General features: G+C 40.9%; 1 protein-coding gene across 4 annotated transcripts in view; it reads right to left on the bottom strand.

The window, feature by feature from the left end:
• LOC146361189 (plakophilin-4-like) overlaps window positions 1-22,978 on the bottom strand; it is a 90,836-nt gene that overhangs the window by 30,912 nt on the left and 36,946 nt on the right. For all 4 annotated transcript variants that reach the window (XM_084921037.1, XM_084921035.1, XM_084921034.1 and 1 more), the window contains exons 7-10: window positions 15,889-16,378; window positions 5,578-5,748; window positions 4,630-4,831; window positions 3,800-3,932 (exon numbers count right to left, since the gene is read on the bottom strand). In XM_084921037.1, the coding sequence (XP_084777163.1) occupies window positions 3,800-3,932; window positions 4,630-4,831; window positions 5,578-5,748; window positions 15,889-16,378 (996 nt within the window). The remainder of the gene's footprint in view (window positions 1-3,799; window positions 3,933-4,629; window positions 4,832-5,577; window positions 5,749-15,888; window positions 16,379-22,978) is intronic.

Raw genomic sequence — 22,978 nt, 5'->3', positions numbered from 1 at the left:
ATCAGTTTGTGCTTTCTGATCGGGTGCTGCTGGCTGAAGACAGAACGCTGAATAATCACAGAGCTTTCCCCTCCTCAGCTTCATATTAGAGAAAAGAAATTCAATCAGAAGGCAGAAATGGGAAATAAAAGCGTTTTCTGTGCCTCCTGGATGAGTTTCAGATTTATGTCTTACACACATAACGGGATAACTGTCACGGTTGCGCATTAGTTTCAGACTTTAACTGTTTGCATACGCACAAGGTCACCGTTAGTGTGGCATGCTCACAGGAGGAGAGATTAAAAACACACGTAAAAGACGGACGTATCAGTCGTTAAATGAATTCAAAGGAATCAAACAACTGTCAGTATGAATGAGCAGCAGTTTTAGATCTATTTGGTAACCATCCATGCAGTTTCTTTGGACCTGTGCAAATGTTTGAAGGTGATTTTGATGGTTACATTTAACCCGTTCGAGACTGAACCTGGATTTAACTGAGCAAACACAGATGACGGTCAAACTATAGAAAGTTTTTGAAAATGAAAGAATAGAAAAATAACTTTTAAAGCACATTATGACAATTTTGAGTTTTAAGATGTGTCCTTACAAAAAAAAAAAAAAAAACATTTTAAAGACAAAAGCACTGATTTTATGTGCCGATGAGTTTCTGAAATAGTTTGGAAGGGAACCAGGACACAAAGCTGCAGACGCTTCTCTGTGCTGTGCTCAGAACTTTCTCTTGTCATCTCGAAATAAACCCCATCTCAGGAGAGCTGCATGCGCTCCCCGATTCTCTCCGACTCTGCGTTCAAACCGTCATTGAAAACATTTGTTTCTGGCTAAATGAGCAGGCTTGTGTCCAGGCTGCTCCAAAGGCTAATTAAAAGCTCATCACCAAACAAACCCAACGGCACTCACGCGGAGCCGCACCGTCCTGTTGGCGTCATTTAATGCACGGGAAGCCGAGCAAAGAAAGAGAGCGAGCGCGCGTCGGAGCGCCGGCACATTTGGCACCGACGTCACTTAAAGTTTTGTTGGAGCAGATGGCGCTTTGGCTCCAAATTTGGCAGCAGGCATCAAAAAAAAAAAAAAGAAAAGAAAAAAAAGAAAAAGAGGAAGAAATAAAACAAGATTTTGATTCCTGTAAGCTGAGAATACACTCAGAGACGACACAGGGATACAAAGGGAGAAACAGGAGTCAGAGCAAAAGAGCCACTGAAGGTGTACTCAGATGGTTGAGACTAAGAGAAATCCAGAAATATCTGAAGTATCAAAAAAGACTGAAAATATCAAAACATTTTAATTTGCTTAATTTTCATGTTTATTTCTTATTTATTGTTATTTATTTATTCAGAGATCTGTGTGCCCTTTTAGGGATTTGTCTTGATTTGTGTTGATGTCCGATTGCCTGATCAAGGATGATTATCTCCTGTGGGAGATGCAGTTATCTTACATCTGATGCTCATTTCTCTGTATATACACCGCTCAAAAAATTTCATGAATGCATTGAAAACACATCAGATATGCATGAGAAAAAAATCATGCTGGATATCTATAGTGGTACGGGCTGGGCAATGTGTCAGGAGGGAAAGGATGCCTCATCGTTTAATGGGTGAATTTAAAGATACCTCAAAATGAAAAAATGATGTGGCAGGGTACTCTATTTTGACGAAATTTCATGGCAGCAGTTCAAGATGGTACTCAGTAGTTTGTATGCACGCCTGACCACATAGATGGTGTCCTGGGGGTTCTTCGCCCAGACCTGGAAGCAGGGCACCACTGACCTCATGGACAGTCTGAGGGGACTGGATGGACCAAAGATCAAAAGGTGTTCTTTTGGATTTAGGTCAGGTGAGTGTAACAGCCAGTTTCTTCATCCCACAGGAACTGCCTGCAAACCCTTATGTGGTATGAGGCCGGGCTTGGTCATGCACCAGGAGGAACCCAGAACCCACTGCACCAGCATAGGGTCTGACAGTCGGTCTAAGAACTTCATCCCGATACCGAATGGCAGTCAGGGTGCCGTTGCCTAGTCTGTAGATGTCTGTGCGTCCCTCCAATAATATGCCTCCCCAGACCATCACTGACCCACCACCAAACCGGTCATGCTGAACGATGTTACAGGCAGCACAACGTTCTTCACAGGTTCTCCAGACCCTTTCACATCTGTCGCATGTGCGCCGTGTGAACTTGCTCTCATCTGTGAAAAGCACAGGTCACCAGTAGCGAACCTACCAACTCTGGCATTCTATGGTAAATGCCAATTGGGCTCCACGGTGCCAAGCAGTTAGCACAGGGCCCATAAGAGCATGTCAGACCTTCAGGCCACCCTCATGAAGTCAGTTTCTGATTGTTTGGTCAGAGACATACTCACCAGCGGCCTGCTGCAGGTCATTTTGTATCTCTGGCAGTGCTCCTGTTCCTCCTTGCACAAGGGAGCAGATGCTGGTCCAGCTGATGGATTAAGGGCATTGTACGGCCCTGTAACTGCCTGTCTCCTCCATGCTCTTTAGACTGTGCTGGAAGACACAGCAAACCTGGCAATGCCATGACTCCACCAGGAAGTTGGCCTACCTGTGCAGCCTCTGTAGGGTCCAGGTATCTCCCCATGCTACAGTACCAATAGTGACCCTGATGCTGGTAAATGCAAAACTAGTGAAAAAATGAATAAACAAACAAAGAAAACCCATAAAAGATGAGGAGAGAAAACCATTCATGTTGTGGGGAGTGTGTCATGAACCAGAATGTTCATGACACACTATCCTGTGTGCCTATCCTCTGAAGCCTGTTAGCATATTTATTATTATACTGCTTTTTACCCACATGAGTACTTCCCTGCACAGGGAAGGATGCATTACAATTACTGAGATCAGCAGCAGACTGATCTGACTGAGGTTTAGAGTTTATAAATATGTGATAATGACACGACTAACATATTTTACAGCAGTGAAGCAGAAGTTCTAACTGAATGATGCAGAGAAGGGCCGTCAGGTTAGGCAGGATCCTTTCACTCTTCCACTCAAGAGAGTGTCTGTTCCTCTCTATCAGCCCGTCACAGCAGCTGCACCATTACTTGCAAAGAAAGCAAACTGTGCACTTCATAACTGTGGGATTTTGAACAGATGTTTCCTGATCCCCCTCCCCCCCGCCCAACAACAGTGTCACCTCTGCTGTCAAGGGATGAAGACCGCTGAAAGTCAGTTTCTGATTTGACTGTTTGTCCTGTAGATGCATCTCCTCTGACCCTCCCCTCAAAAACTGCACTCTGGATAATCCAAACACTTTTTGAGACAGCTGCCTGTCACTGTCATATAGGAATGTCAGTCTTACTAAACATGCTCATTCTGCTGGCACTTCTGGGGAACACTTAGTTTTATTTTACCTCTTTTAGTTTTAGAGTGTTCTGTTTTGCTAACTTTAATAATGTCGATGTGCAGCATAAAAGGTGTGGATCACTGTGCAGAGAAAAGCACCAGTGTTCATGTTTGCAAACTGGAACCAGCTTTTACTCTATTAAATTGATGTTTTAAAATTAACGGGTGATTAGACTTGCTAGTATTTCAACGGATTAAGATATAATTCTTTCTGCACCGTATACAATGAAATCCCTTTAATCCTGTTTAAATAGCTTGTCCTGTCCCCGACTGGAACTCTTAATGGGTTCTTCCTGATGTTTTTTGGACAGGATCAACATTAATTAGGTCTCAGCACAGCTGTTTTTGAAACCTTTAGACACGGCAGCAGCGACTGAGTCATATCTGTGATGTTTGTCTGGTTATTTTTACCCAGACAGACTGCCCAGCATGTATCATCACCTTACCTCCACCTTGACCCTGTTGTCTCCGTAGCACAGGTGCTGCAGGTAGGCGGCGGCGTTGGCTTGGACAGAGGGGAAGTGATGCTGCAGCATGTGGATGACCTCGGGCAGCTCGGGGTCACGCCAAGCAAACTCCCTGATGGGAAACAGAGAGAAAAGTCTCCATAAGGGTGGCTCACCTTCTACGCTCAGCCATTTTTGGTTTATTTGTGCTGTTTTGTAGCATCTTGGATTCATTATAACACTTCTGACATTTTTTTTTTTTAATGTTTAGCTGCTGGTTGTACTTTAGACTATTCTATTTTCAGAGGATTTATCCTTTTGATTGCCTGATATTTAACAGGTAAATCAGCAAATAAGCAAACAAACTAGGATGACTGAGCAGAGCATTAGATGGTGCTGAAGACATTCCCACGTATATTGCAAGCATCTACTATGGGTTTTAGCAATTTTGTAAAAATAAACACTCTCTTTGTCAAGTAACAGAATTTGAATAAATTGAATACCCACTCTGTGACCACCTACATCACTGTGTAAAAGTTTGAGTGATTTGTGTGTTTATATTGCTCATCATCAGCAAAAACGGGGGCCAAATTAATTCAGCGAGCTCAAACAGCCAGACTCCAAAAACAAAAAATCTACAGCCAAGAGATGAAAAAGAAGTCCTGCAGCAGATGGCGAGGCCCCAACAGAGGCCTGCAGACAACACAGAGACAGCCTAAACCCCCCCAAAATAAAGACTGTGGCAAGCTCACTCACATTAATGCACCAGTATACATGCTAATTAAACTGTATTGTACTGAGAAGAACTGGTGGTTGGAGACTTTGAGTACCTGGGGTCCTTATGGATGCTCTCGATGGACGGGGTTCGGGTGACCACCTGGTCCACCAGTCCAGAGTGCCTGTGTGAGTAGGCGGGCTCGCCGGGAACCCTGAAGGAGTCGACGTATACAGCTGCAGAGCTCAGCCCATAGCTGCTTCTTTGGTACGGCAGCGTGTTGCAATGGCTTGTGGTCCGAGGGAGAGTCCCCATTCCTAAGAAAATTAGGAAATTTAATCTGTGCTTTCTTTCATTCGTGATCAAGGATGTGTTTCTGGAGGCAGTTTATATCGTCAAAATGCCTCCAAGGTCACATAAAAGAGAAAGTAATATTCTACATTAAGTGCTTCAGCAGGCAGGGAGACGAGTCTCAGGCCAAACCTGTTTAAATCTTGACTAAACAAAACTAAAATGGCTCCTTAGATCCTCCACTATCAAACTCTACAGAGCTTTCAGCCTTAAATCATTCAGCAAAGACTTCAATTAAGAAGCTGCCGAGTACATGAAAGGTTTCAGCCTAATTAAAGTTTGACCTCGGGGAGCGATAGTAATAACAGTTCCTGTGCCTGTAAACCACGATTTCCGCCACAGATTTTAAAGGAATAATTTCTAACCAGATGTGAAACTGAGCTCCATCTCAACCTGGGGAAACAAGAAAAAATAAAAACTGGGTCGTCTGAGTAACTCTCTCATTTCAAAAAGACTGCTACCACAACCCAATACCACCACCAGCACTGCTACGGATATGATACAGATTTTCTGGGGCAGTTAGCATTTACTTCCTTTTGATTTCCAGTTAGATTTAGTGCTGAAATGTATTGATAATTCACAGTAAAACATAAATTTGATTTATTAGGACATAAAATTTGTTAATTTTATTTAAATAACCAACTGTCACATGCAGCTAGCAGAAATATTTCCTTATAAACAAGTCAAAGTAACTTCTGCTGATGTGCAGTACCTGTGTTTGTCCTGTAGAGGGAGCCATGTGGGTCGTGGGTGGGGCTGTGGTACAGGGGGCTGTGGAAGGAGCGCTCGTCGAAAACAGGCGTCATGTGGCAGTCTGGAGACAACGCCGCCCTCAGCTCTGGATCAATTTGCCCGCTGTGACCGGCGTATGAGCTGTGGAGCCCTGCAAGTAGACAATTAAGCTTTTAAATAAACGTTATTTACACCACAGTAAACATAAAAATGTTTTTGAGACTTTACCCTTTGGTAAAGAGGCATTTTGCCTCTGAAAAAACTGAGGTGGCCTCCTCCATACTACACTCACAGAGGATGAGGAGACATCCTAATAGTGTTACCGGCAACTTTGTTAGGTACAACTGCTCATTAATGCTAAAGTCTTCTCAGCCAATCATATGGCAGCAACTTATTTAGGCATGCAAATATGGTCAAGTCACCCTTTATGGTGAATAAAGGTGATTTAAGCAACTTTGAATGTGGTACGATGGTTGGTCTGAATATTTCAGTAACTGCTGACTTACTGGGATTTACACCACACAACCATCTCTAAAGTTTACAACAAACAAAATATCCGGCGAGAAGCAGTTCTCTGGGAGAAAATCTCTTGTTGACGTCAGAGCTCAGAGGACGATGACCAGACTGCTTCATACTGAAGGCAACAGTAACTCAAATAACCACTCGATACAACCAAGATATGCAGAAGAGCATCTTCTACACCAGGTGTGTCCAACTCCAGTCCTCGAGAGCTACTTTCCTGCAGCTTTTAGATGCATCCCGACTCCAACACAGTTGAATCAAAGGGTTGGATTACCACTTCAGCATGCCATCAAGTTTGGCAAAGGCCCAGTAATAAGCCATTCTGTCGGAACAAGGATGCATCTAACAGCTGCAGGACAGTAGCTCTCGAGGACTGGAGTTGGACACCCCTGTTCTACAGCAACAGAAGACCGCATGGAGCACAGGAAACTGAGGATTCACACTGGCTCACCAAAACTGGATAGTAGATGACTGTAAAAATACTGCCCAGTCTGATGATTTTCAATTTCTGCTGCAACATTTGGATGGTAGCGTCACAATGTGGTGTAAAAAGCAGTAAAGCATCTTGCCTTCTATGAAGGGTTCAGGCTGCTAGTGGGGTAATTGTGTGGGGGATATTTTCTTGGCACACTTAATACAAACTGAGCATCGTTTAATCACCACAGTCTACCTGAGTGTTGTTGCTGACCCTTTATGGCCTCAGTGTACCATGTTCTGATGGTACACCTCAAGGTGCTCATGTCACTTGAGCTACTTCACATGTACTGTGTGCAGAAATACTGAAAAATGTGCAAGAAAACACAATGTCTAATATCTAAGAAAGAAAAAAAAAAGCCCAGAGCTGCATGACACCAGCCTATCATGGTCACACATGAAATCGCCTCATTATCTGGCTCGCATGCTTGTCATCAACTTGTGAGACCGTGCCAATCCATACTGTTCAATACTCTGTATTTTAAGTCACCAGAAACTGTTGTTCGCCTATAAAATGCATGAAGACTCTGGTCATTCAAACCGTGCTGCAGGCTCAGACACCAGCAAGTCAAACAAGTAGAGCAGAGGGTTTTTCCATCCTCCAATCTCAGAGCAGATCAGTTCAAAGAGTGCTCCAATTATAAAGAAGCTTTAGGGCATGAGGGGGGCAGCCTCGGCGGATCAGTCCAACAGCTGAAGCACACAATTTGCACTTAAAGCTGGTGATGAAGGAGCCATTTACTTCTGCAGTTTGCCTCTCTCAATTTACATAAATGTCCTAGTGAAAGAGATGGGTGCTCTGATCTCACATGGCTGGATGTATTTCTGAAAGAAAATGAAAAAATGAAAAAATCCCTGTTCAATCTGGACCTCGGGGTCGTACTCGAGGGCTCTTCAATGGCCCATAAAGAGTGTGACCTTCAGGTTAGAGGATGCTAAAGCTACCAAATGTATGAAATGTGCTAGAACGACACAGAATCAGGTTTCAAGGGGTTCGCAAAGGCTTTTATCAAACATCGAGCACTGCAGCGGCTCCTAAACTGGAGATTACTTCACTATTAATAATATAAAGACGACTGTGTCCTGTGTATAATTTATTACAGCTAAACTGTCAATGTCAAGGCTGGTTTGCATTGTTATAACTAGAAACCAAAATAGAATCTGAATAATTCCATCCTCAACCCGCTTATCTGGTGAATAATGTAACAATTTCTCTGAAACCGAATTTATCTTTTTATCCATTAAGGTTTAAGCTAGTAAACTGGTGTCAGCGGTTTACAGACGTTTCTGTCAGTTACTCAGACTACTTTTAGATATCCCAACCATTTAAGCACTCTGAGACACACTTTCACACACTAATCTAAAACCTTTAAAGTCTCCAGTCCCGTGGAAACTTGATTCAGCAGCTTGTGAAGCCTTCTTCAGCTGCCACATCTTAAAGTAATGTAGTAACAGCTCAAGGATGTTTTTTTTTCTTTTTTTAGCCATTTTGTTGCAGATTTGCCGCTAGGCCTGGGATAACTGGGATTCATTCACTAATATTTTAGTAGAAATGTTCTCATCTTTCACAAAAAAATACATCCGTACCCAAAATTACCATCAGATTAATTAAACGTGCACACCTACCTATTTTATTCTTACCACAGCTGTATATTTGTGAATCAGACTGAATCTGAACCCACAGGCTTGTGCATCCTGCATACCACCATGCTCTCATTTCTCTAATTTAGGACAAATACATTCAATTCCAGGAGAAGCAGAGAAAATGGTGACGATGTTGCAAGGGAGAAGTCTGCACTGGCAACACAAGAATAACGCAGAAGTCATTTTGAATAAATAAAATGAGACATGAGGTGATGTGAGGTAAGGAATATTGGAGTATCTTTAAATGAAAAGCCTGCAGCTTTACATTTAGTGTTTTGTTGTCTTTACATGCATTTAGCACAAAATTTCTAATTCACTAAAATTTCAGCCATCTATCGACAACTTTTAATTACCATTTCAAACAATAATCTTTTACGTTGAGCTTTTAAAATCATTTATCCAATCATTTTAAACAATTTTATACATTTTTATGCTACTTCTAAACCCAATTTCAGCCACTTACCCAATAATTTTAGCTAAAATGCTTATTCACGGCTTTAAACCACATTTTTAAGTTACTACAAATTTCTACAATATCAGCCATTTACCTACCTACCTATTACATTTAGCATCTATTTGAACAATTTACACATTTACATTATCCATATATGGTTTTACACTATTTCATCTGCTGTCTTTAGATATCTGTCCATGTATGACTTTTAGCTAATTATGCTAAATCAGACATTGCGGATCAATCCTTGTTACATGAAAACAGATCCTTCCTGTATCTATTTTTCTGTTTTCAATCAAAAAGAGATCTGGGAAGACCAAAACTTAAAAATCTGAAGCATAATAATGACAGCGCTTATTGAAAAAATTATTTCCACAAAAAAACAAACAAAAAACCCAGCTCATCTTGCAGTTGCATTCGTGTTTTGGAGGCACACCGGGTTTCAGTACCTAAGCCACGAGTTTCACTGATCAGTAATAGCCTAATCTTGTATATCCATCTATTGCTTATCTCTCTCGTGTAATCTGGGATTACGCTGGATCTGCAGGATAACCGGGAATAAGGACTTAGGCGACGTATTAGGCCACTTAGCAGCACTGCAGGATGAAAACCAGTCAGCTAGAGAATAGAAGGCATTTTATTTAGTTCACTGATTCTGCCTCCTACCCACACACAGACATAACGCACAAGAAATCCTTCCATCCTGTTTTCACACATGCACAAACACAACAATAGCACAACACACAAGATGCACAAATGCATATTCATATTCTTGACACATATGCTCGAGCTGATGCACACAAAAACAGTGCAGAAGAAAACATATGAAGACTAGTACAATAAAGCCTTCCAGTGCAGTCAGCTGATAATCACATGCTGATGCGCCATGGGGCTTTGTGATAGAAACTCCCCTATATGGGTCAGTGGGAGCGGCTTAGTAAAGTGGCAGAGGGCAGGACGAGGCATAAATCTGTGTCGCTTCTCCGACAGTAAATCCTCCACCGGCCTCGTGCAGGGAGGAAGCTGTCGATAACCAGTTAACAGGCAAGGAGCGGCTGCGTCCTAACGTTTCCAGAATACAAAGCTCACGTCCTTCAACATCACCACGGCCCCGGCGACAGAGTCAAACACGTCCAGTTCAAAGCCACTTTTGGGTCTGAAATGTGCTCCAAAGACGCCTCAAAGGCAGCTGTAAGCCAGGCTCATTGAACAGCCTGGCAGCAGTACAGAAATAATCCCTTCTCAAGTTTCTCAGCCAGCCTCGGCTGTCTCAACCAATCGGAGAGGCACAAAGTCAAAAGGTTGGCTCTCAACAGAAAGTCAGTCAGCTTCTCATCATCCTCATCATCCACTTAACGTTGTTATTAACTCTGTAGACTGACAGTAGCTGCTAATTTTGATGAGTGGTCAAACTAATTTCATCCCTCAAAGCTTCACAGTTCCCACAGTTCGCATAAAACAAAAGGAAATGTTTAGTGGCACTAAATGTGTTGACATTTCACCAGTTTTACTCTATTTTTAAAGGTTCCGACTAAATGACATATTAAACACAAGCAGGTTATTTATCAGGCAAACGGGCCAACTTCTGTTCTCCGTTTTATCTCATTTTCAGAATAAGCACAATGAAGATGTCAAAACTGACACACTGAGCTATAATTAATAATAAAAATAATCACGGCGGCATGCATGAATGACAGACTTGCAAACTCACCCTGACTGCACTGGCTGCAAATCCACTCCTAGCACCTCGTTAGACAAACTGAACTCACCTGGAGGCCCGTGTGTTCGCCAGTCTCTCGTTAGGTGAGACCGAGCTGGAGCGGAGCTGCGGTGACTCAAGACTGGACTGTAGTTAGTTCTAACAAAGGCTCTGTGGTGTGTACTCACACTGAAAAGTACTCACTGCTTAAAAATATATAAATACACGGTGAGCTGCCAGACATCAGAGCAGCTTGAGATGACGAAAGAAGGGTAGAAGCGTCATCTTTCTATCCACCTAGAAATGGTTCAGTTTAGTTTCAGCTTCTTTCCAGGCCCACATTTAACAAGCTCAAATCTGTTATGTAGACTTCCCAGCCTTAGAAGTTCAAACTGAGCAGAAAGGTGATCTAAGTGACTTTGAACGTGGCATGGTTATAGGTCAGAGTGTTATAGAAACTGCTGACCTACTGGGATTTTCCCACACAACCATCTCTAGCGTTTACATAGGCTGGTCTGAAAAGGAGAAAATATCCAGTAAGCAGCAGTTCTCTAGGTGAACATGCCTTGCTGATGCCAGAGATCAGAGGACAATGGGCAGACTGCTTCATGCTGATGACAATAGTGACTCGGAAAACCACTTATTATAACCAAGGTCTGCAGAGAAGCATCTTTAAATGCACAAAATCCCGAACCTTGGGCTACAGAGGCACAAAGACCACTCTAGGTGCCACTCCTGTGAAGAAAGTGAAGTTACAACTTGAGTCTCAAATCCCCCTGCAACATTCAGATGGAACAACCTAGAAGTGTGGATTTGTCCTCCCTTATATCGGCAGTTCTGCTGGTGGTGTAATGTGTGGGGGATACTTTCTTGGCATACTTTGGACTCCTAAGTATCATGTGACCATGTCCATCCATCTATAACCACAGTATCTTAAGTCATCTCAAAGAGAGTGGTGAGGGAGGCAGAGCCTATTATGGGAAGTGAGGTTCCTTTCTTCCAGAAGATGTACGAGCACTGATGCACTGCCCAGCCAACGGTTCATCAAAGGCGCTCACAACCTTAACCGCAACATGTTCCAGGCCTGTAAGAACTCACATGAGCTATTTTCCTGGACAAAGTATGACTGTTTATTAATTAATTAATTGCCAGACAAATGTTCTTATATTTTTGCATTTGCATATATCTAAAATATGGTGTCTTATTAATTGTGATCTGCTAAAACATTTTCACCAACTTCTTACTTTTGAAGATCTGTGATGACAATAAAACCAGGTGAGAATCTGAATCTGAGTGGGCTTCTCTGTGCGTATGTGTAAAAACTGGTAACGGGAATAGTAGCAGTAATAGCTGCTAAGATATGAGGTGTGATCAAACATCAAGCTCTGTTTCCAAATGACCTGAATTCTCTATAGAGGATCACAAATGGTGATGAGAGCTGGTTCAGCAGCTACAAATAAGCAGTTTTCATTGAACCCAATTCCAAACCCCCATAAAGACTGCATGTGACGACCTCCCCTGTACCGTCAATGACTAGTTTTGACATCTCAGTATAAATCAATAAAGATTAGAACAGGTTCCAGGATTTTTCAAGGGTAGCCCTGGTAAGCTGTATAGGCAGAGATCACCCTCACTAACTTCTAACGCACACGCAGTCGTTTTGTTCTGGAAAGTTTGTTCTTTTGTGCCTGAAATATGGAAACCACTCAGTTCAGAAAAGAGAAACACGGGTTACTTCTAGTAGACATTTAAGGGGGAAAGAGTTAAAGGGTTAGGATGTCAGCTGAGAAGCAATACCAGGAGCCTGTACTCCTGACATCATTGTCATGGATGGACTTCGGCTGTAACATTATGAGTTGTCTGAAGTAAAATATCTACACTGTCGTGCACACCATTGTGAGGTTTTTTGCAGATACCAACATAATCATCGGTTGCTATTTGGACCATTTGCCGCATTTGCCTCCCTGCAGCTTTGGCCAAAAACAAAAGTCAAGTTTAAGAATCTCGATTGTGACAAACATTGCATATCCAGTGCGGACAGCAGATACACTGGGTCCAGTGTTTTTGTTTAGTTTATTTGAATCATCTATTTGGGCTGTGGTTTGTAAAGGGTTTACATTTACTTCATGTATGTTTTGGTGTATTTAGTGCTACTACTTGCTCCTGGTTGCTTTAGAGTTTATTCCTCCCTCATTGTTTAATCCTCTTGTGTCAAGGCTCCCATGTTTATGCTGCGTTACAGATACCTCAGAACTCGGATGTTGGGAGATAGCGTGCTCTTGAAAAAGTGAGGAAAAACAGGATTTGATTTGGTTCCTTAGCAAGGTAGAACCATTCAGGTATCACTAGCAGTAGAGCACAATATAAATATTCTTTTGCACTTAAACACATTCATGACTAGAGCCTGGTCAGTGCTCTGCATATAGCTTATTGAGTGACTCATAAATGAACAACAGTGACATTACAGGATAAAAGTTTAAGTTTTACCTCTGTTTATATTCAGTGGCACCATCTTGCATTGTTAACTCGGGGTTGCTGTGGCTGCTTCGTCTTTCTGAGTGGGAAATCTGAGTTAGAGGGACTTTCCGCGTTTCACAATGGGAACTTGGAAATTCAGATTTACTCAGGAACGCACTGTTAGTTAATTTGTGTTTCTGCATTTCCTGTTATCACACTTGCTGTTTTACTTTGAGAGTCAGTGTTCTTGGTGCTTTGCTTTTAGTTTTGCTTCCTTTGTCTTTTCTCCTGTGATTTAGTTCTTCTGTGTCTCCACTTCCCTAATCACCCTGTGTCTATCTATTGTGTCTGTATTAACTTGTCCTTTGTTGCATCCTCCCACGAAGTAATATCTTTTCCTTGTTCCACGTCACCCCAAAATTCCTAGTTTTTGATTGTTTGTTTCAGCTCAGCTCATGCCCTGTTTTTTTATGTTCTAATGAAGACGTTAATGCTTGCTGTCAAAGTGTAATAGGCGCAAGTATAACAGGACATCTAAAAAAAACCCCATCTAAAAATAGCAGTGGAACTGAAAATGGTCCAGATGTGCAGGAGAAGGTGAACTTGAAACTGACATGGGCAAAATTTAAATCAGGTATGGACTGCTCTCCAAAGTTTTTCTTGCACAAGCCCCCTGCTAGATATGCTCCCACTGGGCATGTGCAGACTGATGGTAGTGAGACCACAGTTCATAGCAAGCAGAAGTCAAGGTTCTTAGCATCCAGCAGCCTTCTGGTCAAACACTCCTCTATGAGTGTTACATGCAATATAAATCACTGTCGACCTGCTGCACTGCAACCCCTTGCTGCTTCTTTCTTCTGCTTCATATTCAAACCGATTGATACTAACGCGGTTTCCTCGCTCAGCCATCATTTTGCTGAACGGCACATGAGAGAGAAAATGGAAGCCCTGCGATCGTGCGCAGTGTGTTTTTTAAGCATTGGCTCTGTCTCTGCCTTGTTTTCCTTTAACCTGCCGCACATCAATCACAGCCGCCAACAAGATTAAAATTAAAAGACTTCAGAACTACCTGCTACAAGTGAGATCCTTCCCAGACGACATTGCACTCCTTATTTTTCATACTAGCGTGCATCAAATAAAATTTTATCGAACCCAGCAGCATTATCTGCCAGTGCCGGAAGATAATTTGACTGAAGAAAAGAAAAAAAACAAACAAACATGAAATGAGCTCCCCAAGCCTGGATAGGAGATAACATCACCTGCTGAGCTTGCACTTTGCCTCAAACTCATTTTGTTCAACGTGAGCTTCGATTAATGATTCTGGACACTTGACAAAGACGCAGGAAACATCTGCAGAGAGCACAAATGTTGTGTGCTACAATATTAAATCAGCGCTGCTCAGTCAACTTTCCCCAGACCAAGGAAAGGTTATTAAATCAACAGAGGAAATGGTGTCGAGGCTGTGGAGCGTGGCTTTGTTTATTTACAGCGAGGAGAGCGCACAATCAGTCCGCCTCCCGCTGCAGTGCAGCCATTTTCTCAAGGGAAACTTAACGTTTCTCCAGCAGCCCTCCAGGCCAGAGACTGACCTCTCTACCGGCTACATTACTGACTCAAGAGATGGAGGAGGAAAGGAGAAGCTGCGCCTTTCCACTCAGTACGTTTGGAATGCAATATCAGACCGTAGGCTGCAGTGATCCCAGAGGTTCGTTTACACAGTTTCACACCTGAGATTTTTATCAGCCTCTGCAGCTCTGAAAGAGAATCAAGCTATTCATGAACATTTACTGGTTGTGATGGTTTTACTATGTCGAATTTAAGACTACGAATTTAATGCCTTATTTGACCTAGTTTCCCTCTGAGAACTGAAACAAAGAAGGACTTTGATCTAGATCATGCTTTTTAATAATTGGCTTTATTTTAAAACCATATTTTTTTTTAGTTGGGATTGGATTTGCTGAAGCATGAAAGCCCTTTGTTTCCAAGTTGTTCTGTAAAGTCACACAGACTTAACTGCAAGTGGACCAGTTATGTTTTACATTATACGCTCTGATTTTTATTGCTTTTTACAATATCTTGATTGTCCTGATTGCCAGGACCTGGGTGAACAAAAAGAAAAAGAATAGAGAAATTACAAAACCATCCAAAAAGTTAAAACCAAATCAGCAAATAAGCACTGAATCATAGTTAACATTGTTTAGAAGTCTTCAAATAATGATTTAGTGGGCTTCAATCTGCAGTTTGTGACATAAGTAGATAATTACCGGCTGAAACGTTGAAACAGTAGTAGTTATTTCCTTTTTTCAAAACGTCTCTGATTATTTTTCAAGCTGTTATTTTTGTAAAACGGCTAATGGCTACAGGAGGCTAATATGATACATTTATTAGCCTGCTAATTCAAAAACCAGAACTGCTAAGATAACAGTTGTAGTTTTTGCAGAAACAACTACACTGGTAGAAACCTTAAAAAGCTGTTGAATGCAATGTGTACTTCTGCTATAAATATTTCTGATTTTAGGGAGCAAATGGAAAATGTAAATAAATGGAGCTAATGTTTTAATATATGACTATAAATACTGCTTAGAACAGCTTCAAAAATAGAAAATCTTGTTGCTTTTTGGCAGTTTGAGGTACGTACACTCTAAGAAGGGAAACAAGACAACGTGACGCATCTGGCAGCTCAGGAAACAGACTCTGATGAGCTGATTTAATCTGAGAAATGAGTGGAGACTGCTGTCTGCAGACAGATAACCCTCTGTAACATTATGACCTTTATGTGGATAAAACAAGCAAGATAAAACATGTAATCGCTGAACTTTAGAGTCGATCGACATAGCCGGGCTTGCCGTTTTCTCCTGTCTCAAGTCTTAAAGCTAATCTGTGACAACTCGCTGCATCTAAATCTCATCAGGAAAGCTAATAATCTGTTTTTAAGGTGGAGGCACATTAGAAAGACTGTTGACAATCTCATCCTTTTTCTGGGGACTGATTTCCTCAGGTACCGATGAGCATGACGGTTATTAGCTGGGTGTCACACTGACCTATGAGGCTGTCTGGGCGGGGCAGAGCGCTCCTCTGGTACAGGCCGTATGGATCGGCGCCGTACGCCAGCGGCTGGCTCTGCCTGGGGAGGGTGGAGCCGTAGTGCTGTGGCACCGCCGTCATTCCTGAGCGCAGCGGTGACCCCATTGAACCCCTCCCCTCGATCAAGGAAAGGGAGGACCCCAGACGTCCTCCTCCTCTTTCGCCTCCTCCTAGTCCGACTCCTCCTACAATTCCACCTGCACCACCCCCTCTACCCTGGGTGCCCTCAGTCGGGGAGGTCGGCGACGGGCAGGAGGGCGGCATGGTAGTGCCTGGGAAAACAGCGGCCAGCGGTTTGGGCTCAGACAGGATGGGCGAGTCATACGTGCTGCCTTGGGATGTTCGCAGGGAGATGCGGGAAGGTGAGACTGTGCCGGCGGTGCCGCAGCCAGGAGACTGGCTCCTGGAGGGGAGGGAGGCCATCCTCCGTAACACCCGGCTGGAGGCCTGGGAAACCAAGAGGAGAAGAAATATTACAGTTTACCCTTCCAGAGAGTAGAGTGTGACATTTTATTCATCTGATAATGAGGCATGAATTTTTATTACACCTTCCTAAAGTGCCCTTTGCATCTCACAGGTCATTACGTTTGTGCAAAAACCATTAAATTGCCCTTATGTGCTGTTTAAAATGTGCATCATGTTCAGTGATGTGCTTGGAAGGGTGCAGAGAAACGAAACAATTAAAAACACTGAAAATCCGTATTCTTATTTTGGATAATTGAAATTAAATAAATATTCCAGTAGTCCTGCCTGCATCATTATTAAATGACATTTAATGGCATTTTATTCATTTCTAATTAACATTCACTTGATTCTTTGCTCCTCTGTGACTAAAAATGTCAAGTATAATACCCGTAACAGTGTTGACAATTAATCACTTCAGCATTTTGGTTTTCTAAATAAATACCTGACAAATGAACATTAAAGTCTGCACACTGCGCCTCTCCCATTTGCAAATATACTCGCCAATTAGGAGTAATGCGACACTCTCAGACAACGCACTTCATCACGTCTGATGAAGAGCATCATTATCTTTTCCATTTGTCCAAGAAGCTGAACGTGCTTGCCTCTGGGAAAACGTCCTAATTCATTACACTTCAGACTGAGCGTCACTTTTTAGGGAAGACTTGACAGAATTTTCCTGATTTATGGTAACAAACATTTTCCCTTTTTTCTTCTTCTCCTCATTTATGAAATATAGAATGTCTCCTAATTACAGACTCAGCCAACTGGATGCCGATCTGTGCCGCCTTAATCCATCGCAGCCTCGAACGCCTCGAAGGGAAATTAAGAGCGGAGACATGTAAGCCCATCCAGTGAGGCTGCTGGGTTTGGAATAAATCAGGAGAAAATTCAAACAGGCTCACCATTGTCTGTCATTCCTACTCCTACTTTCATTCTAAGTGCGTATAATTATTAGCCACAAAGAAAGGAGCTGATAATGTTTGAGCCTGAGACATTTCAAGGTAGAAGTGGTTTTTGATTTGAAGGGTTTAGCTGATGTTCTTCGTCGCTCATGACAGTAATTACCGAGCCTCAACCAGCTGTCATTACTTTAAGAAAGAATATTATTACTTAGAGCAAAGAAATACATATTTTTCGGGTGGCAACGCTCTGAAAACCATTCAAATGTGGGAAACCTGAATATGATTTCTCCTCATGAGGTTCAATTACCTGCGCTGGAGCTTTTGATCGTGTTACTCGATGATTCGCTAGCAGCTGGAATTCACCGTGTTGTCGCCAACTTAGCGACTTTATCGCTATATTTAGCGAGTTTTCAGACCCCCTTAGCGACTTTTTTTTTCTAAAAAGCGACTAGCGACAAATCTGGCGACTTTTTCTGGTATTACTGGAGACTTATTTATGACGACTTTTTGACGTGAAAACGCGTATCGCTCTTACTCTCAACAGGCAGCGATGCTGCCTTGGGCACCTCTCCCGCGCCAAAGCGCTCACAGGCGGAGGATAGTCCTCCCCCAGCTGCTATGAGGGCAGGAGACGTTCACACCTGTGCGTCCAAACGGCAAATGAATCGCGCATGAGCGAAGCCGCTGCTCCCGCACTGCCTAGTGATGGTTAATTTGATTCTTTTTACTGAATCGAGTTTTAATGAGTCACTCACCAAAGTGAATCGGATTTTTTGAGTCATTTGATTCACCGAGTCAGTTGACCAGAGAGTGCAAAAAATGTACATTTTCACTCAAACTTAATTTGTTTCTCTTTTCATGTAAATCCTACTGCTAAGATGAATGATTCTAAAAGAAAACAACTATTTTATAGAGCAAAAAAGAGCAAAAACATTTCTAAAATTAAGCAATTTCCTATCAAAATTGCTTAATAAACATTTAGCTGTGAGCCAGGGGGCGGTAATGCGCCTTAACATTGGTTGCCAACCAAAAAGAAGAAGAAGCTGTGAGCCAGGAGGGAGGGGGTGAGTGAGTGAGTGAGTGATTCGTTCAGTCTATGATTCAGCACAGGTCCCTAAAATTGATGAATCATTTAAGGAATTTTGTGAATCTGACTTCAGAATTGAAGAGTTAGATGCATCTGTTAAGAAAATGGCACTTAATAAATCCCCTGGTCCAGATGGGCTTACAGTTAATTTCTTCCAATTTTTTTTGGGAAGACTTACGGGAAATTTTATTCAAAGCTATACTGGCCAGTATTGAAAAGGGAGAATTGATGTCTAGCATGAAACAAGGATTAATTACATTAATTCCTAAACCAAACAAAGATAAACGACAATTGGATAACTTAAGGCCCATAACTTTATTAAATACAGATTATAAAATTTTCTCTAGCTCAGTTGCAACAAGGCTCAAACAAGGGGTTTCAAGTATAATTAGTGAGACACAATCAGGGTTTTTGAAAGACAGGAACATTCATAATAATATCAGATTGGTTTTAGACTTACTGGACTACAATGATCTAACTGGTGATGACAGTTTTATTCTTTTCTTGGACTTTTATAAAGCTTTCGATTCAGTAGAACATCCTTTTATTTTAGAAACACTAACTCGATTTGGATTTGGGGATAAATTTAGGAAGACAATAGATATACTGTATAATGATATAAATAGCTCTGTGTCATTAGGCTATGGTACTGGTAAAAGATTTAGCGTCAAAAGAGGAATTAGGCAAGGGTGTGGAAGCTCTCCGTTGTTGTTCATAATGGTTGTGGAGATGCTCGCAATTCTAATTAAAAACAGCAGCGTTGCCGGAATTGAGATTATGGATAATTTTTTAATAATTAGTCAACTTGCGGATGACACTACTCTTTTCTTAAAAAATGAACATCAGATTCCCCTGGTAAAACAAATAATCACTACATTTTCAAAAGCTTCAGGCTTAAAGTTAAATTTAAATAAATGTGAACTATTGGCATTAAATGAGTGTAATTCACAATTACTGTACGATATAAAGGTGAAGAAGGAGGTAAAATATTTGGGCATCACAATTTCAAAAGATCACAAAGTCTTAGAAAAAGTGAATATTTTAGATAATGTTGACAAATCTAAGACAATCTTAAATAACTGGTTACAAAGAGACATCACAATTTTTGGAAGAATATTATTAACCAAAATGGATAGTTTATCTAGATTTATATATCCAGCTTACTCTTTATCAATATCGAATAAAGTTATTAAAACAATTAATAGCTTGAATTTTAATTTTATTTGGAGGAATAAGTGCCATTATATATCTAAAGATGATTTGGTTAAACCATACATTGAAGGCGGTGGAAACGCAATTGATTTTGATATAATGAATGGTGTTTTGAAACTTAAATGGTTAAAATCCTTCCTAAATAATCCACACTCCATTTGGTTTTTTATACCAAGTAAGGTCTTTAACACACTGGGGGGTATCGACTTTCTCCTAAAGTGTGACTTTGAAATTACTAAGCGACCTGCTAAACTCTCTGAATTCCATAAACAGGTCCTTCTTTATTGGAAAATGTTATTTAAACATAATTTCACTCCACATAATAGCCCAATTTGGAACAATAGATATATACTGATGAACAGGAAATCTATTTTTATTCAAGATTGGTTCTCAAAAGGTGTTTGGGCAATTGCCCATTTTGTAGATGAGGAAGGACATGTTCTAGGACATCAAGATTTTTGCCAAAAGTTTAATATCCAATGTTCTAAAAGTAAATTTAATCGGGTTATAAAATCCATTCCATTGTCACTTAAAAACATAGTTGTAAATGATATAATATATTCTGACATCTCCCCCAAGTTAAGGCAATTATATATAGATGGTATTCGATTTTGTGATGTTAAATGCAATAATAAGTTTCTTAGATCTTCATTAAGGAGTCTTTATTCTCCAAATTTACTTAGACGCAATTACATATTAAAAGATTTCCAAAGGGAAGAAATTGAAAAAATAAGAACTGATTATATCACCTTCCCTATCCCTCCTAAAGGGAAAGAAGTCCAATTTAAAATCTTGAATAAAATTTACCCGACAAATAGACTCCTTAGTGATAGATTCAAAATAGAAACGGGTAATTGTGTATTTTGTGAAATGAATAAATGTCGCTTTTTTAAAACTAAACCAACACTAGCTTACTTGAAAAACGACTTAAACCTGTTGGTTAAATCTTTGACTTTAGTTAAAAAGAAAAAGGCTGCTTTTTTTGTTTCCTTTATGGAAGATTTTGATTTAGTGAGTTAATAATCTGTTAAATTATGTGACCCCATCTTTATATTATTATTTTTTTTTATTTTCACTATGAATGAAAGTTGCTAATATGTAAGAAATGTCTATTCTCTGAATCTGTAATATATGATTCAGCACAGGAGGGAGGGGGTGAGCGAGTCCTGAGTGATTCGCTTACGATTCAGCACAGGAGGGAGGGGGTTAGTGAGTGAGTGATTCGTTCGCTCTATGATTCAGCACAGGAGGGAGGGGGTGAGCGAGTCCTGAGTGATTCGTTTACTCTTACGATTCAGCACAGGAAGGGAGGGGGTGAGTAGCTCAAATGTGCTGTTAGCATGTTAGCAGAGCGATGCTACTGTGAACCGAGGAGCTATTTTCTTGATGTGAGCTTCTACTCAGGGTTTTTTCTTCCAGTTCAGAGCAGAAATTTTTTGTTACGATACTGGATGTTGTGTTTTTCTCCACAATTTTAATTATAAGCTAGCTAGCTCGGCAAGGAAAATTGCTATTGGCTGTCCTAAAAGTCGCTAGAAGTCGCCAAATGAGGCCATCGCCTAATTTGCATAATTGGACATGCTAATGTAATTGTAACCTATGTTGTTGGAGAGAGAAATAATATCGTGGAAGAGACATAAAGTGAGTAAAAAACATCCTAAATGCATTTAGAATTTATTTAGAACAACAAACTAAATTTCTTTTAGCAATTATTGTTTTTTAATGTCACAATTCCAACCCTGCTCCTTTGGGTTGGACCAGCAAAAGTGACCCGAAATTGGCACTCTGGGGTAGTTACTTTGTGTGTGTGTATGTGTGTGTTTGTTTAATAGTAGTTTTAAACCTTGTGATCGACAAAACAGCGTAACAGTAAAAGAACTGACTAAGAGAAAAGTCGCTAAGGGGGTCTGAAAACTCGCTAAATATAGCGACAAAGTCGCTAAGTTGGCAACACTGCCAACATCTCCTCCGGGTTGGCAGGAGCTGTGGTTCAAAGTTAATTAGAGCTTTCATTCATTCCAAAGATCAAAAACGGACTGAAACTGCCTTTATGTCCAAGCTTTCTAATAATCTCTGAACCTCAAATACACCAATCATTTATACAGAAAGTTTAGTATTTGCAGAGCCCTGGTACAATTGCTAGGTCTGTCATCTGTTATTTGGCTAACAAAGACAGAGGTGTGAGATTTTACAATCAAATTTCTTTTGACTGATTTTATATAATTTTTGAAACAACCGCCCCCGTGAAAGACAGGCTTGACCTTTTCTAGTATGAAAGTAGTTACTTTATAAGCTAAAATGCTATCTCTTAGCAGCTTCTGCTAGTCTGTCGTTAGCTTAGCGTACTGTGACTGGATTTTTAAAAACATTTTTTGCATACATGTCATACTTGCATGTTTCAGATCATCAAACAAGGCTAGACAAATACAAAATGCATTTTTTAAATGACGATTAAATTTTTTAGGGAAAAAAAAAAGTTATTCAAACCTACCTGCCTCTGTGCTTGTAATTACGCCCTAAACCTAATAACTAGTTGTGCTAATCTTGCCAGCAAGAAGCTCCAATCAAGTGTTTGTGGTTATCGGGAATGAGTCTTTCACATCGCTGTGGAATGATTTTGACTCTTTGCACTTTTGAGCCTGTTTAAGGTCATGCAAAAGCATTGCAATCTGATTTAAGTCCAGACTTTAACTAGACCACTCCAAAACATTTTAGGTCATTCAGAGGTGGACCTGCTGGTGTGTTTTGGAGTTCATTGTTCTGCTGCATAACCCAAGTGAGTTTGAGTTTCAGGGCACAAGCTGATGGTCGGATATCCTCCTTCAGGATTTCCTGGTAGAGAGCAGAATTCATGGTTCCGTGAATTTCAGCAAGTCATCCTGAAGCAGTAAAACACCTCCAGACCATCACACTACCACCACCATGTTTGACTATTGGTATGAAATGCTCTGTAGGTCTAATTCCAAATGTAATGGGACTCAAACCTTCCAAAAAGCTTTTGTCTCATCAGTCCACAGAATTTTTCCCCAAAAGTTTACAAAGTTTTTTGGGAAATGCAAATAACACATATAGATGTGAGTAACTTTGATCGTACCATGACGTGTGGTTTTTTGAGATCTTTTAGCTTGCTTTACTTTGTCATGCGGGTTCTGTTTAAGTGATTCTAATCATTAATCACAATTAATGATTTTAGAAGGGGAAGCAAATGTGGTACGAATATGCAAAAAACCAAGAAATGAAGAAGAGGGCAAATACTTCTTTCGCCGAACTATAGTTAATGTTGCCTTTAATGAGTTCCCTGAAAACAGCCCTCGTCCGAGTTTTACAATCTTTCCAGTTAACACACTAAAAAAATTGACACTGGATTTACTTGGTGTAATT

This window comes from Perissodus microlepis, chromosome 23 (assembly GCF_051167445.1).
Source record: "Perissodus microlepis isolate ML-2025 ecotype Zambia chromosome 23, ASM5116744v1, whole genome shotgun sequence".
Taxonomy (NCBI): Eukaryota; Metazoa; Chordata; class Actinopteri; order Cichliformes; family Cichlidae; genus Perissodus; species Perissodus microlepis.
The sequence above is the reverse complement of the archived record's forward strand: the minus strand, read 5'-3'. Positions and strand labels throughout refer to the sequence as shown.